The sequence below is a fragment of the Haliotis rubra genome, unplaced genomic scaffold (assembly GCF_003918875.1).
Source record: "Haliotis rubra isolate DU_JTF1 unplaced genomic scaffold, ASM391887v1 Scf543, whole genome shotgun sequence".
Taxonomy (NCBI): Eukaryota; Metazoa; Mollusca; class Gastropoda; order Lepetellida; family Haliotidae; genus Haliotis; species Haliotis rubra.
Window position 1 is genome coordinate 636,836 of NW_025767239.1, and position 17,788 is coordinate 654,623.

The 17,788-nt window shown below is 41.9% G+C and overlaps 1 protein-coding gene across 2 annotated transcripts; it reads left to right on the forward strand.

The window, feature by feature from the left end:
- Positions 1-2,082: 2,082 nt before the first annotated feature.
- Positions 2,083-17,584, forward strand: LOC124253520 (probable serine/threonine-protein kinase fhkA). 2 transcript variants are annotated; one of them, XM_046687316.1, is made up of 11 exons: positions 2,083-2,156; positions 3,246-3,357; positions 4,311-4,674; positions 6,573-6,666; positions 6,903-7,037; positions 7,521-7,644; positions 8,082-8,228; positions 8,630-8,970; positions 15,583-15,742; positions 16,326-16,714; positions 16,766-17,584. In XM_046687316.1, the coding sequence occupies exons 1-10, from the start codon at positions 2,133-2,135 to the stop codon at positions 16,622-16,624; spliced, it is 1,800 nt and encodes a 599-aa protein (XP_046543272.1). In that variant the 5' UTR covers positions 2,083-2,132; the 3' UTR covers positions 16,625-16,714; positions 16,766-17,584. The 2 variants fall into 2 exon arrangements, with proteins under 2 accessions (XP_046543272.1, XP_046543271.1); XM_046687315.1 differs by having other exon boundaries at positions 16,326-16,709; positions 16,742-17,584.
- The last annotated feature ends 204 nt before the right edge of the window (positions 17,585-17,788 follow it).

Below are 17,788 nucleotides of genomic sequence, written 5' to 3' on the forward strand. Positions count from 1 at the left end.
GTCATACATATTGGATTTGAACCGAAAAATTACCAACCAGTTTAACTGTGCAAGTAACTGAATACAAAAATGCTGCAGTTGCCTCTGCAGTTGTCTCCCTCTAGTTTACACTGTTGATGCAGCTCCGCGTATCAAATACATGAATAAACATGAGCCCAGTCTATATTTTACGGAAATATATCCGGAGATGAATTGTTGGAAAGACGTTATTGGAATTAGACAACAAGAAATCACTGATTATAGCTACAACTTCATGACATACTGTGACAGCGACATTTCAGTAAATTGTTTGATTATAATTACTAAACTGGTTAACACTTTGAGAAGCGCTTGATGTAACTTCCGGTTTTGTAAACTGACTCCTGGCTTCCTATGCGCGCCGTCAGCTTGCACTATGCATGTTATTTTACGATATCAGAGACGGAGCCCTGGGCCCACTTGCACAGAACGATCTTAGCGCTACAATTATTGTAAATCCATAAGATCGCGATCTTAGGCTTCGGCTACAATCGCCATCGACTTGCACAAAGCGATTGTAGGCTAAGATCGTTGTAAGTTACAATCGAAACTTACAATTGGTCCGGACCAATTGTAAGGAGCTAAGATCATTGTAGTCTGTGACAAAATGGTGTTCAAGTTTCACGCAAATAATCAGCTTTACGTTTGGAGATTGCTATTATATTGCATAAAACTGTACTGTATGATTCGCCTCGACACTTCAACACGGAGAATGCACAACCGATTTAACGTCGGATACATTGTTATTTGCTGTAGTGAACCACAGAACTATCGAGTTGATATCACAAAGTACTATTCCCTCCCGATTCAATGTTGGAATAAGAGTGAAACAACATACCTTTTTGATAATCAAGGAAGGATACTAGCAAATGGTGTCTGCGTGCGATTAACAATGGCCGTGACCTTTTCATTAACTCAAGAGCAGATAATTTTAGTTTATGGGCAAGATGGGAGTGGTTTCCCCTTGCCTATGCCGTTGCCGTAGAGTCTGTCATGCCCAATCGCAGAGCTCAAGATATTTTCTTTTCGGTGATGGAGTGATTTTGTCTTAGTTAATCATTAAAGTAATCAAAAATTAGATACAAGTTAACGTGCAAAATCAAGATTCAATTTAATTTCACTTTTAGAAAAATATTTATCAACGCAATAGGGTCATATCATTAATATACTGTGAATGAGTATTTAACAACTGCTCTCTCGATATATTATTTGATATTCGTATTTCCCTGTCATGAATTCTTTACAACACTTCTGTAGCCATATTACATTTTCTTGTTATATTGTGAGAAAACCAATACTTCTAGGGTATATTTAGGATTTTACACACACAAAAAAAGAAGGAAAAAAAACAGCTGTGCATTAAACAATGTCTCATTGACAACCAGTGGCAAATCATGCATTTAGGTGTTATATCATAAGTAAATATTGTCGATATTTGATATATTATTATAATTTTCATCATTATTAAGTCACTAAATCTAGACCCAAATTTATGAATGCATTTTTTCGCAGTTCAATATTTTCATAAAACATGGGTAGGTATTTCCGTGGTTGAAATATCACATTCTCAGTTCATAAATCAAGACAGTTAAAATGTAGAAAAATATATGCTATCGTCCACGTAATCGTTTCCTTCGAAGATTTCTAGGAATGTTTTTCATGAAAATTCTGCAAAGTGCGATTGAGGGAGGTATGTATTGTGTTCAGGGACCAGTATCACTCTCTATTTGCGCAGTATGCTATGCGCACTTGCAGACAACTGTAGACAGGAGTCGAGTTTAAGAAATTCGCACCTCCACCATTGAAGAGTGCGATCTTAGCTAAGATCGCGATCTTAAATCCATGCGGTCTTACAATCGCGCTAAGATTGGCTTTGTGCAAGTGGATGAGGGCAATTGTATGGTGATTGTAAAGTTGATTGTAAGGCCCTAAGATTGATTGTAACTAAGATTTCTCTGTGCAAGTGGGCCCAGGTCGGCATCAACCTTAACAATTGTAGACAGGCATCCAGTCACATCACTACGTTTGCGCAACGAAATTCGTCACCACTCGCCCCTTTCCGTAACCTCGGTATTCGGCTTGTCCCGGAATAACACGAGTTGGTCACGAATGCGATGGACCAGGAAACTAGAAGAGCGGTAAGTAAAGCTCACACTTTTCGATTTTGCCGAGTTATTCTGAATTGTTTAAGATTTTTGTATAGACCAACGTATCACATAAGTATCTGAGAACGTTTTTGCATGTGTATAAATATCAATAGATCGCGAATCGACTAGAATATTGGCAAAATGGAAACATGTATACCGATCTAAACTGATGGTGTTTGTAATAGGGGATTCCCCGGTTTGTATAATGGCTGTACATACTTCCCTGAAGTTGAGCGCGACTTGTTGATTTGATTTCTGTTCAGAACTAATAATGGCTGATAAATGTCTGTTTGTTCCTCCTCGTACATTTTGTCCTTAAAGGGGCCTCCTTATATTCTACTTTTATAATTCTACGGACTTTTGGGTGAAACCTGTGACAAGCTAGTGTTGCACAACTTCAAATTCAATCGCCATGATACAAAATGCAGCGATTTCGATTTAATCATGATTATGTCCGTGTCGAATAGCTAAGTGCATTATTGGTTGGTGCCAACGCTTGATTTCATGTTCATGCCACTCCCATTCCACCAAAGCCTGATGTGACAGTTTGTCAGGCATTCTACCACAATGCGCCCCATTTTCCAAAACAACATGATTTTAACAGATTTGACTAGAGTATTGTTTGTAGAAGATATTTATTTTTTTGTTTCCATGTAAATATTTAAAAAAAATAATTTCCTGTCGTAGTATGATATAATGAAGGTTTTTATGTTAATGGCTTTATCATATGATCATGTGAGAGGGGATTCCCCTGTACATGCTGAGGTTAACCTCACTGTGTGTTAGACCAGGGAGACTCTATGTTGTAGAGTATCCCTGGTTAGACACATAAAAAAGCCCTGTAGCCACTGATAGCATTAGGCTTAAATGTACACATGAATTTACATATTTTCATGAGTAAGCAAAAACATTATTTTCCTTCTCACATGTCACATGATTGTTACTTTTTTTGTATATCTTTGTTCATTTTGCAGATTTATGTCAGTTAGGTATACTTGTTCTATTTTTACAAAGTGAAACAATTTCAATTTAACTATGATGAGCTTCCCCTTTAGCTGAAAGTCATTTGATTTTTTTCAGGAAATGGATCCAGTATTACCGGGTTTTCATGAAAGTATCGCACAACAAGTGATTGATGATAGAGATGGACAGAACTCCAACTTTAATCTCTTGAAGCAGAAAATTGTTCAAGGTAACAAAACTATGACAAACATGTTCATGAGACATATTGTTTTGGCTAGGTTCCAGTTAGCATTAAGTGATTGAACTTTAAAAATGATATACAGTCAAATCCCGATGAGTCGAATGCCGGTGTCTCGAATATTATGCATAACTCGAAGTACCTGTCGGTCCCGACCATTCCCTGTTATAGTTGTCATCATTTGATTTCCGGTTACACGAATTCGTCTCATAAATACACACGATGACTCGAGAAGGAAGTTTGGTCCAATGAGATTCAAACAACAGCATTATTGTATACATAAGCCGAAATCAGTCAATGAGAATTTGATTGGTGTAGCAAACTGATCCAATTAACAAACCAGCGCTGCTCACACCTTTCCGCCATTGACAGGTGAGTTCAAAAGGCAGATTAGTGATTTTACGGAAATCACTGTCTGTCCTAATCAGACTGGAACTGATAAGGTGCCCCTATTAGTGATAGGGAAATCATTACATAAACAAATGCTTAGGTGGAGGAATTAGGACTGGATCATCTTTTTTTCTACCCTCATAGACATACCTGTGTCTCGAATACATCGATAAGTCGAATTTATTACTTGGTCCCCAGCGATTCGACTCATCGGAATTTGACTGTATACAAAGTCCACAAACTTTCCTTGTCCCTGGTGTGTTCCAATTTCAACTTTCAGTTTCTGTAACAGACATTCCATATCATACCATTGTTTTGACTTTTTTGGTGTGTTTCATCTCTTTAATGTTATGATAAACTTTAGACAGCCTTGTGGTTAAAGCATTTGCTTGTGTCACAGAAGACCTGGGTTCAGTTCCCCCGTGGATACAATGTGTGAAGCCCATTTCTTGTGTCCCCTGCCGTAATATTGCTGGAATATTGCTAAAAACAGAGTAGAAGTAAACTCACTTACTCTAACACTTTTTCTGACAGAGGTGTTTCTTTTCTCACAGATGATGATGGGCACTTCCCAGATGATATCTGCTTCCCAGCAGGGAAGACAGGGATTCAGAATGTCACCTCCCCTGATCCAAATGGACCCTATAAACAGGTCATGCAGGGGAAGCGTATTGTGCAGCAAAACCAGGACCCGAGGAAGGAGGAGTTCCTGTTTGCAGGAGACCAAGAAGAGGAGTCTGTCCCAGACACGTTGGAGAACTTAAACGTGAGACCAAGGGGAACTATAGCGGAAGCCACAGTAGTGAAAAGCATCACTATCCTCAGTGATCGCAGCAGTTTCCATGATGTGAAAGATATCAGGGTCATGGTCAAATGCAGCGTGGAAGAGGAGAGTGTTGATGTTTACAATGACTCACAGTAAGTACGGTCATCCTGTGTATATCCAGGGCTAGCTGGTATTTTTGTAAAACCTTGGATTCATACTTATAGTTCTTGGGATCACAAATTACCTGCCCTTGATTTTCACTATCATTTTACTGAAAAATCAAATGTCAATATAAGAGAAAAGAATGCGCATATTCGTATTACCCAGAAACCAAAGCCATTGTCAGTTTGTCAGTTTTTATGAACCCATTATTTCCATCCATTGGCTACCAGTTAGGGCCAGAATTGACTTTAAGATCCTCTGTCTGACATACAAGTGCCTCCATGGTTTGGCTCCCTCCTACTTGTCTGAACTCCTACATCCGTATGTCCCCGCACGCAACTTGCGCTCAAACACACAAAACCGACTGGTCATCCCATCCTACAAACTGAAATCCTTCGGACACCGATCATTCTCTTACTCCCATGTGCCCTTAAAAGCTCTGCCACAATTGACATTTTTCAGTCCAGACTTAAAACGCACCTTTTCTCAGTATATTATGTATAACTTCATCTGTAAATACTCCAGTGTAAATATTCTGTAGCGCTTTGAGCATGCCTTAGGGTGTGGAAGGGGCGCATTATAAATATGCATTTATTATTATTATTATTATTATTATTATTATCATTATATCCAAATTGTTTCAGGGCCTTCTTTAGCATGTCTCTCAGTTAATCTAAACTGATTTTCTCGCAAGCTCTATCATAATCAGTGGGACTGGATGCAATGTTGTTGATATTGACAACCTTACTTTGAGGCTGGTTTGTAACTTGCATTCTGATTGGTACAGTAGACCTAGTACCATAGTTAATAAAATTGAGAAATGGAAAACAAGGACAGGTAATTGGAAATTGTGAGAGACACAGCGATAGATTTACAGGGCTCCAGATATCTGTACGTATTGGAGTATGTACAGATATAAAATATGCACGATACAGTAGGAAATAATTTAGAAAACGTAGCAGATACGCACCACAGCAATGGTGTATGGTCTTAAAATCACTTACAGACACATTTATCTGAAAAAAGTATTGTTTTATTGTTTATTGACCTGTTTAGACAAGAGTAGCAATGTTGTGGTGCATATATGAAACATAACACAAGATTACTGATACGCCATTAAATTCCATTCTGGGCCTAGATTTTCGAAGCTCTCTTAGTGCTAAAATAGTCGTAAGTTAATGTTAGTGTATGGCACTTACGACTATCTTAGCTCTAAGGGAGCTTCGAAAATCTAGGCCCAGTACTCTAAATGTACTCTTAAGTTTTTCCAGTATCCCTATATTGAAAAAATAAGGAGTACGTACTCCTGATGTTGAAAAATTATCTGGAGCCATGGATTTAGGGGTTAATGTGGTTTGAGGAAATGCGAACCTGGCAACACTGACGATGGGCATTATAGAACAAATACTCTGTGGCTAGCAACTAGTGGTGTGCAGAATAGTTGATTAACTATCCTTGAATTGATAAAGTGTAATTGGGTGGGGAACTTGTTTTTATGAAAGGTTAAATTAAATTCATATCTTGTGTCGTTCAGTCTGAGTAAACTTAGGCTCAGTATTATTTGTTACACTACTATACCGAGTCTAACAAACCCTAGTAGAAGGCCGCATCAGCTAACCTTTTTGAATTGACCAATCAGAACACGGCTTACCAAATCGCAAAAGTTAACATTCGCACATACCGTTAGAATGTTTTGAAAACAAGATATTTTAAGTCACTAAATAATTTTGAAAAGTAACTTTCATGTATGAACTGCTGTAAATTGTAACTAGTTGACAAATGCTTGATTGTTGCTAAATATTCATAACCCTATTTGAGCCTGAAAGATACCAGGGTCATGTTGAGTCCAGTTGTCTAAAGTGTGTGTTTTTCATTCACTTCTGCACAGGTGCGTGGTTCTTGGGTCCAGCCAGGATGTGTCGCTGTTGTTCAGTGTGTTCGATAAACAGAAAAAAGGAACATATGGAGTTATTACGGACAGGGTGAGTTTTTTCTGTTTTTGAGTCAGGAATTTGGTAATAATTTTCATGATTAAAGTCTCAATAAAATAGTATTTCAAGTGATTTTTATTTCATTTTCTGAAAAAGATCTACAATGAATGAAAAATAGTGTACAAATTAAATTTGTAATTAGTTGTTGAGAGATGGAGATGCTGCTGTTGCTGCTGCTGCCTCTGACATAATTTGTCATTTATCTGAAATTATCTCCCCATTTTCAGGGCATGAAACCATCTCCACAAGGCAGGTACAACCATGGAAAAGAATTCCAGGTTATTAAAGAGTTGGGTCGTGGAGGGTTTGGCCAAGTCGACCTCTGTGAACACAGGTCTGGGAAGAAGTATGTGAACAAGAAGGTGAACATAAGTATTCATATTTTGTTGCCATTGTAGTGTGGTTAAAGAATTGTCAAGGGTTTTATTGAATTACTGAACTCAAAGCATCTGTAAATATGTTTTCATTTGGCCATTATTTAAAATTATTTGCTGAAAGGACAAGGTACGCTAAGAGTGTTGGGTTCCCAAAATGTGAATCTGTTCCTAATCTTTCACTTACTCAATGTACTTGATCTTATTCAATACTTTCATTCCTTATGGTTGGTATTTGTTGGTGACTCAACTCTAAATTAAAGAAAATATCATGCTTTCAACATGTTCAAGTGGTAATACATGGCATCATGTTCCAATTGCATGTTTTGATGCTCGTGCTATCAATCACTCAATTGTGATTATTTAAAAACGGGCACCGCATAGCTGGACTATTGCCGACTGTTGCATTCGGCACAAACAAACACAAATGAAAAGAAACAAACTAGTGTGGACTGCCGTATTTGTTGCTAGATTTCTGCCCGATTCCGGAAGAAGGAAGTTGAAGTGCTGAACACTCTAAGCCATCCCAACATCACAGGTTTCCTTGGCTACATCTTCCGGGAAGGTCAGCATGAGATCCTCATGGAGTATGCTGGTAGGTTCAACCTTTGACCTCGTGTCAGTCCATTTGGTTCACCTGAATCTGTCACCAAAATGGTACTAAATTTCTGCCCTTGATGAAAATCATTATGATAGCATGCAGTACTTCAGCCAGGCAAGCGCCATTGTGCCACTGACATTAAAAAATATGCAGTGTCACTTTTTTTCAATGCTAGAGCGCACCCATTGGCGCAACAAGTGATATATTCCACAGGCCTTCTATACCATGGTTACCATGAATGGCAAAAGTCTCAACTGCATTGGGTGGCCTAGTGGTTCACTCGTCATGTCAAAGACCCGGGTTCGATACCCCACGTTGGTACATTTTGTGACACCCATTTCTGGTGTCTCCCTGCCGTAATGTTGCTGGAATATTGCTTACAGTGACATTAATCCATACTCACTCACTCACACATTTTGCTGACCTTGTAGGTGTGTCCCTGTCAGCCTTCATTGCGACCAATGCCAACTGGCGGGAGCTGTGGACACCGGACGCTGTGATGAGGATGGCCATGCAGGGCTTCTCAGCCCTGGCCTACATGCACACTGTGTTCGAGATCCTGCATCTCGACATCAAGCGTGAGTAGTATATTCTATACATGCATATATCTTGCAATCACATTAAAATCACATTTTACTGCGAAACGAAAACCTCTGTGGAGGGACAGGTGGACATCTTTAGAAGATTGTGAAACTTGAATGTTTTGGAGGTTTAGTGGTTGCAATAATAGGAAGTAATGAGCCACATTGTATCCATGAAATGCTGCATCAGGTGAAACTTGAATGTTTCGGAGGTTGAGTGGTTGCAATATTCCGTAGTGATCATCCACATTTTATCCATGAAATGCTGTTCATGTTAGCTGTGATTGAGTTGTTGCAATTTTACATTTTAGGTCAACCTTGAGTATTTGAATAGTTGAGTATTAGCAAAAACTTTTTGATCCGTCACCTTTCATCCATTATCAACAATTGATTTTCAGCGGACAACATTTGCATCACTTATGAAGGGGACAATTCACCTGTGATCAAACTGACAGATTTTGGAACGAGCAAGACGCCCGAGACTGCAATCTGCTATGATGGCTGGACACCAGAGTACATGTCCCCAGAAGCCAGCAGACAGTACTACGCTGCCAAGGCATCGGTCCCCGAATGTTTCCTAGCCGATGACATCACGGGCAAGTCGGACGTGTTTGCGTTCGGTCTGACGATCTGTTACATGCTTCAGGGACAACACACTGTCCTCCTTCTGTGGAAAAACCAGCTGAGCTTGTGCAGTGCTCAGGAGTTTGCTGCGATTCGACCACGATTCATTGCCTATGTGAGTATTTGACCTATTTTAGTGGACAGCAATTGTTTTGCTAATTTAGTGTTTCTATGTTAAATACTGCCTGCTTGTTAAATGGAAATAGAACATAGGTTGAAAACTATAATTTTTAAACTTATCCCATCTCACTACTTGCACCTCTCTCTCTTCATTCGACCATGAGTGGAAACGAATTAAACTTTGCTCCAGGCCTTCCTTGTCCCTGTCCCTATGCTGTGCATGCCTTCCTGCCTTAGCCATGCTCACTAGGCCGTGACAGCACGTGGCATGCGCAGTCCTCACCCACGTGATCACCTTCCATACTCATTCTCTTTCTTGTCGCTCGACAGAGTGGACGTGAATTTTTTTCGTCTGATAATTGCTCAACATGGTTAAGCCTGTTCAGGCCAGAAACGAAGTTTTGCGCTCAGCGTAATAAAGTTTTTTCAGCTTGGGACCCACACACATCGTGTGTTGATTATGTGGGTTGTTGTGATTGGGACAAACGTTGTCCTAAGTATTCAGGACTGTCTAATGAGGATTTTAAAGCTTACAAATGTGCTTGTGCTAGATGTTTGGCACATAGGGCCAGGAATGCTTATGCGGGATCTGGTCTATCTCCCGCTAAAAACAATGTTTACATCGCCCACCCTACCTGCTCGCCGTTCTCAATCTCCCGTCGGCTCCTACGAAGATTTTATGGACGCTTCGTCTGATTCCTATTTGTCTGAGAATGTAAAAGGCGTTTGGGACGCTTTCCTCACCTAGCTCAAGTTCTCATGGGCATGCAAGGGTGGTAATGGCTGATGTTTCCTCTACACAAGACCTGCGATCTACTTCATCTCGTAGATCCGTTTCTTTGGACCGTTCAAAGTCCTTGAAAACTTCTAAATCCAAGCATTCATCATCGAAACGTGGCTCGGCGTGGTTGGAACATAACCGTTCTCCTCTTCGTACGGTTTCATCCCACCGAAGCAATTCACCCACACGAGTTGAGTCACCATCTGGTTCGGAGGTTCGAATTCGTTCTTCTACTGCTGGGAAGTGTCGTTCTAGATCTCGTTCACGCTCGAGCTCTCATCGTCCTTCCAATGTACCAGTCCGAACCGTTTCACCACCTCGATTCATTTCACCAATCAGAATTGGGTCTAATGCCAATGTTGGTTCACTAGAACGGAACCATTCACCTAGCCGTGTCATTGCCAAAGGTCGAACTAGTTCACTCAGCCGAGCCGGCTCACCAGACCGAACTCGAATGGATTCACCAGGACAAACCAGTTCACATTCCCGACTCAGTTCACCTCAACATAGGTTTCAGTTCGACTCACCATCTCATAGTCGAATCAATTCACCACAGCGTTTTGATTCACATAGTCGTTCAGTCTCACCTAGTCGAAGTGCTTCGCCATTTCGATCCGGCTCACCTAGCCGTACGGTGTGTTTTCGTCAGAGTGATTCTCGTAGTCGTTCTCATTCACCTCAGGTGAATCAGGATATCCCTAGTGACCACTTGCGGTCAGCACCTTTACGTGATAGTTCCCCACATTAACATCGTTTCTGTGCGGGTGGTTTCACCTGCTAGGCTGCGTTATGGTTCAGTAGATCGGCGTTCATCTTCACGCCATGCCACTTCTACTTTGCCTCGGTCATAGGTTATTGCTGAGTCTTGGAATCCTGCGCTTGATCCCTCTCCAGCGCCGGGTTTTGACACCATGCTTCTTGCTGTTGACCCTAAGTAGCGTAATTTTGCGCACACTGTAACAATATTTACTTCCTCGGATCCCCACTTGTCCTGTGTGGGTTGTATTGACCTGTGTTCCTGGAGCAAACGTTGTCGGGAATTTGCTCCCTTATCAAGGACGTTTTTAGAGCATGTAGACATGCTTGCTCCTGTTGGCTGGCAGACAGAGCTCATTACACTTCAACAGTTGATCACCCGACAACCCCCCCCTTTAAACGACCGGTATTAACTGCTCGTCGTCCGGAGATTCCCATGTCGGACGGTGGTAATTTTATTGGTGCATCATCAGATGTCTTCTCGTCGTTCCGCCTCATCAAACCGCTCTGTGTTGCCAGCTGACTCACACAGCCGATCTACATCGTCAAATCGCGGAATCGATTCACCACACCAAATCGATTAGCCATACCAAATGGATTCACCAGACCGCACCGTTTCGCCACGGCGTATGTGGATTACGACATCGACTCAGTTCGCCATAATATTAAGACTGTTTCTTATCGCCGAAACGGTTCACATCATCGATTCAATTCACAGCACAGAAACGATTCACCTCGGCCGGAACATTTCACCTCGCCTCACCGGTTCATCTGAGCGTTCTAGATCTCTCCATCAGCTGATATCATTTAAACGTTTCGGATTACCGAACCGATCAAGATCACAACATCGATCCAGATCACGGACTGATTCAGATCACGTCAACATTCTGGCTCACCACCCTGAACCGATTTACCAGCCCGACAGGGCATCTGTGAGGCGCTGAATTCCTCATTACGAAGTGGCAAGCTCTAAGCTCGACAATTTGATTTGTTTATCCGGTTTACCTTACATCTTGTGAGGTGCTTAATGTTTTTAGTCACATAACTTATCCCACCTTGTACCCCTTTTTCGGATGGTTGTACAGAGGTAGTAGCTATGTGCTTCACCATGCCGAATTGATTTACATGTGATGTCAGTAGCGCAGTCATCTAGAGATATCACGCTCAGCACTTGACGGTCTGACGATCCCAGTTCTCAAGAGTCCTCCGTGGCCGGGGCTCATCTCATTCCAGATTTAATATACCATCCGATCTTCACCTTTGATGAATGATTTGGTTCAATGATTCTACCCTTCGGTGTACATATCAGTTCTACAACCACCCGATATGGCATTACTAGATACGCTTGCTTGCTAGCCAGGAATACTTTACGACGCTCCACTGAGTCTTATTACTACAGACTACTGGTAAGAGCGTGTTTGTGTATCGCTGGGTGCAAGTGTTGCAGAAGGTTCGTCATCTTCAGCTCCCTTTGTTTTACATGATAAGCAAGTTTCTGGACAGATAACAGATGGGTGAAGTTTTTGCGCATGGTACCAGCAGTGATGTTTTGTCAAATAGCCAGCATAGCTCAGCAAATGGTTTGCAAATGGCGGACTACTGTTTGTTTACCAGAATTTTGATGATTAGAATGACTATGAAGTGCCCTTGCAGAGTTGTCTTGGTCCCACGAATCGGATACCAAGTCCAGCCTTTAAATGCTAGTAACAATGAACCATTCTCGGTAAGAGTGATCGTGTCGGGATTTCGACAGCCAGTCGAGAGAGACTGCTTATCGAGGGTGACAGACAGAAACACCCGTGAACGGTTCGACTAGCTCAAGCACTAAGTTCAGAGGTCACTGCAGTTATACAAGGACTGTCACCAGGCAGCGATCTACTACCTTTATCACTCCACCTGGCGAACCATCATTTTGTTCGGCCAACCGAAACGTTCCTGAGATCACCGATCGTACGAATTTCTTCAATTCGTTTACAATGTGAACGTTCCTGTAGATTGACTGAAATCTCCATGCGCCGAACATACTACATTGAGCACTCCGTCAGAACTGACATAGTTGCTCGACCTATTGAACGTTGTTATATCAGGAGATATCTTTTTGTCAGAGGCAAGAGTGGTTAGACCTCTCAGTCCCTCGACCTGCGGGACGCCTACCTTCACATCCGGATATATCCAGACTATCGGAAGTATCTTCGATATACTTTCAAGAGGCGTCATTGATACCAATGGAGGGTCCTGCTGTATGGGCATATGTGGGGCCCCCGTGGCTTTTTACTCAGATACCCAATCCGATAACAAGCTACCTGCATTGTCGAGGCATGACATTTGAGAACTATGTCGACGATTGTGTTCAAGCCCAGCAGGATCCAGTCGTCCTTCCTCTCCACAGGCAGTTCATCATCAAGTTGCTTACGCAATTAGGATGGCTGCTAAATTCGGAGAAATCGGAGGTAACACCGACCCGATGATTTCTTTTTATTGGGACAATATTCAACACGCCAGGTCATGATGTTTGTGCCCCAGGAGAGGTGGGACAAGATTCAGTGCAACACACCACTAGTGTTGGTCCAACCCACAACTTTTCGCCAGTGGCAGAAGTTACTAGGGTGGTTGATGTCGGCACAAGAGCTGACTTACAGGGGCCAGCTGCAGCTTCGCCCTCTTCAGATGTTTCTGTGCCCCTTACATCGGGGACGACAACCCCAGGGAGTTGATTCGTCTTCCCGCACAACTACATTCAGTCTTTCGTTAATGGCTCAACAAGTGGAATGTTTGTGTTGGAGTCTCTATGGTGCCCTTCATACCGACTCAACACCTGTTCGTTGACACATCTTTCAAGCTGGGGCGCTCACTTTCTCCATCAAGTGGCCTAGCAGTACTCATCAGGAGAAAGGGCCCTTCATCACAACGAATTGGAATTCAGCACTGTCATTCTCGCCGTTTGGGATTGGGCAGTTGAACTACGGTTCACTCATATACTGATTCAATCAGACATTTCGATGGTAATTTTGTACATAAACCATCAGGGGTCGACAGGATCAGCAGCTCTGCTTCAGCTGATGTTTCAAATTTATCATCTGATCGATTCACTCCACACAGTGGCCAGAGCCCGACACATTCCCAGGATGAGGAATGTCATTGCCGATGCCCTGTCACTCACGGAGTGGAAACAACTGCCTCTGATCTTCCAATCAAAGATCTACCTGTTTTCACGACCAGATGTAGACCTGTTCGGCACTCGGGACAACCATCAGCTTCAGCGCAGATGATCACCAGTTGCAATCGTTTCTGCTTTGTGTACAATCTGAATAAAACTCTGAATTTTATTTCTGATTTGTGTCTTCGATACTTCTGGGACTAGTGAGTTTTCCGATTCAATTACCCTTTCACCCTCCACGGGACAGTGTCTGTGGGGGCTGTTTCGAAGCAGAGGCTGGCCCGATACTGGTCGTCAGACCTTGGAAATTGTGGTAATGCGACTGATTACACTTGCTAAGCTGCGTCCTTTCACTTTCGTGAAGGTAGTGACTGAACACCACATTGCTCGGGAATCCCGGTCCCTGGAGCACTTGTGCTTAGTAAGTCAATGGGTTCAAACTAACCATCGCATGTCTCGCTTTTGAGACGCTGGAGGGTCGCCACCTCACTTACTGTCCTCTGCTCCACGGAGTAATTACGCCAGTGAAGTGAGTCATTCCCGAAGTGTTACACTTTGTAGCGTTCATGCTCCTAAGTACCTATACACATCTATGTGATCTTACTGTGGCAAGTAGTGGAAGTCATAAGATGATGTTGTGGTACTGAACGTTAAAATTGTGTGTTTTTCCGATTCAATTACCCTTTCACCCTCCTCGGTACGGTGTCTGTGGGGGTTGTTTCGAAGCAGGGGCTGGCCCGATACTAGTCGTTAGACTTTTATTGCAGGGGTACTTTGGAAATCGTGGCGATGCGACTGATTACACTCGCCAAGCTGCGTCCTTTCACTTTGTGAAGGTAGTGACTGAACACCACATTGCTCGGGAATCCCGGTCCCTGGGAGCACTTGTGCTTAGTAAGTCAATGGGTTCGCAATAACCCCCACACGTAGTAACTTTGGTAGTTATTGGCATGCCTTGTAGTTGCTTCCTACGGTTGTTTTGGCATAACGCTTAGCTGTTATCGCTTGAACTTCGGGTAATCTATGACCCACCTTCCTACCGTGGGATAAGTGCAAGTCTTGAGATAGGATAAGTTTAAAAATTTGGAAATTTTAACTATAAATTGTATATTTATATACTTATCCTATCTCAAGCGATAAAGTCCCACCCTACCTCCCCACTACTTAAATTACCACCGTTCTGGTTTTGTCCTTTTATGGCTCCAAGATCGAGAATGAGTATGGAAGGTGATCACGTGGGTGAGGACTGCGCATGCCACGTGCTGTCACGGCCTAGTGAGCATGGCTAAGGCAGGAAGGCATGCACAGCATGGGGACAGGGACAAGGAAGGCCTGGAGCAAAGTTTAATTCGTTTCCACTAATGGTCGAATGAAGAGAGAGAGGTACAAGTCGTGAGATAGGATAAGTATATAAATATACAATTTATAGTTAAAATTTTCAATTAATTCCATTTAAAGTCAGATGCATGTTAGTTAAAAACTCGTTTCATACATTCATGAACATTGAACAGAAGCCCTCCAAGAGGTTACAGCTAATGTAAAGCCTCCAATAGTTTGATTGTTGTGTATCCATCCATCCATCCATCCATCCATCCATCCATCCACACACCCACACAAAAGATTCAGGTTAGAATTGGTCTTCAGCAACCAAAAGAGGCGACTATCAGGTAGTCAGACTTGCTGACATGGTTGACACATGTCATTGTATCCCAACTGTGCAGATCGATGCTCATGATGTCAATCACTGGATTGTCTGGTCCAGACTCAATTATTCACAGAGCGCTGTCATATAGCTGGAAAATTGCTGAGTGCGGAGTTTAACAACAAACAATCCAATCCTATTTTCCAGTAATTAAGGTTCTCAGTTTGTGCCATACCCACCATTTAGCACATTTTGCCCTTCTTTTCCTCAGCTTGCACAGAGTCCTAATTACATCCAGGACTATGGCATCCCAGCCGACCTGCCTGTAAAGACCCGTGAACTGCTGCAGTGTCTTCTGGTTGGAGATCCCAAAATCAGGATGACAGCAGAGGAGGCATTGCTGTACATTCAGCACCAAGTACAAGGTCAAGGTCAGGGTCACAGCTGTTCTTTTCACCTCCCTGCTCAGATTCATGTGTGTTGTTTCTAGAACTTTCATTCAGTTTGTTTTAATTCATGGTTTTTAGAAAAATAATGCTTCAGTCTGTGTTCCAACACTGTCACTTCAAGGTCAGTGTCATAGCTGTTCCTTTCACCTCCCTGTCCTGATTGATGTTTTCTGTTTATGGATGTTTCATTCAGCCAGGTTTTGATTCCAGGTTTTTACTCGTATGATTCAGCCATGATTCATTACACATTATGTAACTGGATGTTTAGTTGATGGTCCCCTGCCGCAACGCAGAACGGGGGACTGTATTCAGCGATCCCGATTCTTGTTAACGCGATATCTCATGAACTGTTGTATCCAATGTCTTCAATTATGTCGACAGCCTACATTGGGGGATTGTGCAGACAACAGTCATTTCAGGCATCCTGTATGTGACGAAAAAGTAAAAAGTAGTAATTATGTTAAAAATATGCCATTCTTTAGGGGTGGGGGACATTGCCATATGTTTTGATATTTGTTATCTTCAGCCATTACTGTATGTTCTGATTACATGTTTCTTTCCACAGTCACCCTGCCAACGATTCTGCCACCATCCTCCCCCTCGGCTTCAAGCATCTCGGCAACATCTGGTGACCTTATGACATCCCTGATGACCTCTGATCTAACACTACAAGAAATCTCGCTGAAGAAACCAGTGCCTCCTGGTGGAGGGAAAGATATCAAGAACAGCCTTCGTCAGAAGCTACTGAGGCGAAAGTCCGCTGACCCCTATCACCGACACTGTAGCCGCACAACAAGCGGTATGACAAGCAAGGCCGAGGCAGAGGAAGACAAGCTGCCAAACTTTGCTGCACTCTTTGACTAAAAATGCCATGACTAGTTTTGCGAAAAAAACGCCCTTTTCTCTGAAACACCTTGACCTTCATGCATGCAATCTCCTGACAACAACACGCACGTCGGACGCACGCACCACGCACGCAACGCATGCACTCACTTAGACTTAGAGAAACACAAATACATTTGATCTACAGTAGACTGCATTTTCAAATTTTTCCTATTTTCGTTTAAACCTCTTGACATCTCTCTCTCTCTCTCTCTCTCTCTCTCTCTCTCTCTCTCTCTCCCCCGTAAAAAATAAATAATAAAAATAAAATAATGCATAAACTGTTCTGTATGTGGTTTTCCATTTTGTTATTGGTTTTTATGTATGTGGTTTTCCATTATGTTATTGGTTTTTATGTATGTGGTTTTTCATTATGTTATTGGCTTTTTATGTATGTGGTTTTAATTATATTATTGGCTTTTTGTGTATGTGTTTTTCCATTTTGTTAGTGGCTTTGTTAAACCATAGTGCTTTAAAGTGGAAGTTGTTGGTTGACATGAAGTCAAGTTCTTACAACATTTGAGTGGTTTCCTATCTTTGAGATACAGACTGACAGATAGATGATCCTCATCTTTACTGTGTAAAAGATCATGTAGATTAAGATCTGCCCTATTTAAGTGCTATCATCTTTTTAGTGCTGTTATCTTAGCGCTGTCCTGTTTTAAGTGCTCTGCTACATAAGTGCTCCGATATTTAGAAATGCATGCAAGCTTACATTTCTTTCAGTTTGTCTGTTTATCTCTTGTTTTGTATAAGTACCTTAAGATTTATCAGAAAGTGTATTCACCTTTTTGTAATAATCCAGCGTTTGATGATAAGGTATTCAGTCTTTTAATGGTTTTTTTTATGTAATATTTTTTAAAAAGTTAATAATGTACAAAAATAAACCATGAAATATAAACTTGTGCTGTTCTGTGCTTGAATAAAATGCTACTGCTTACATAAGAGGAGTCTGTTGAATTCCAGCAAGAGAAACGAGCAATCTGGCTGCTGTGTACAAAGCTCTCTTGGGGCTAAGGTAACTCCCTTACCTCAACATAGACTTACGACTGTCGTAGCGCTAAGGTTGTTTTTTCAACGGCACCCACTCATCAATTTGAAAGGATCATGTATGCCTGCAGTTATATTCTAACAATATGGTGACAG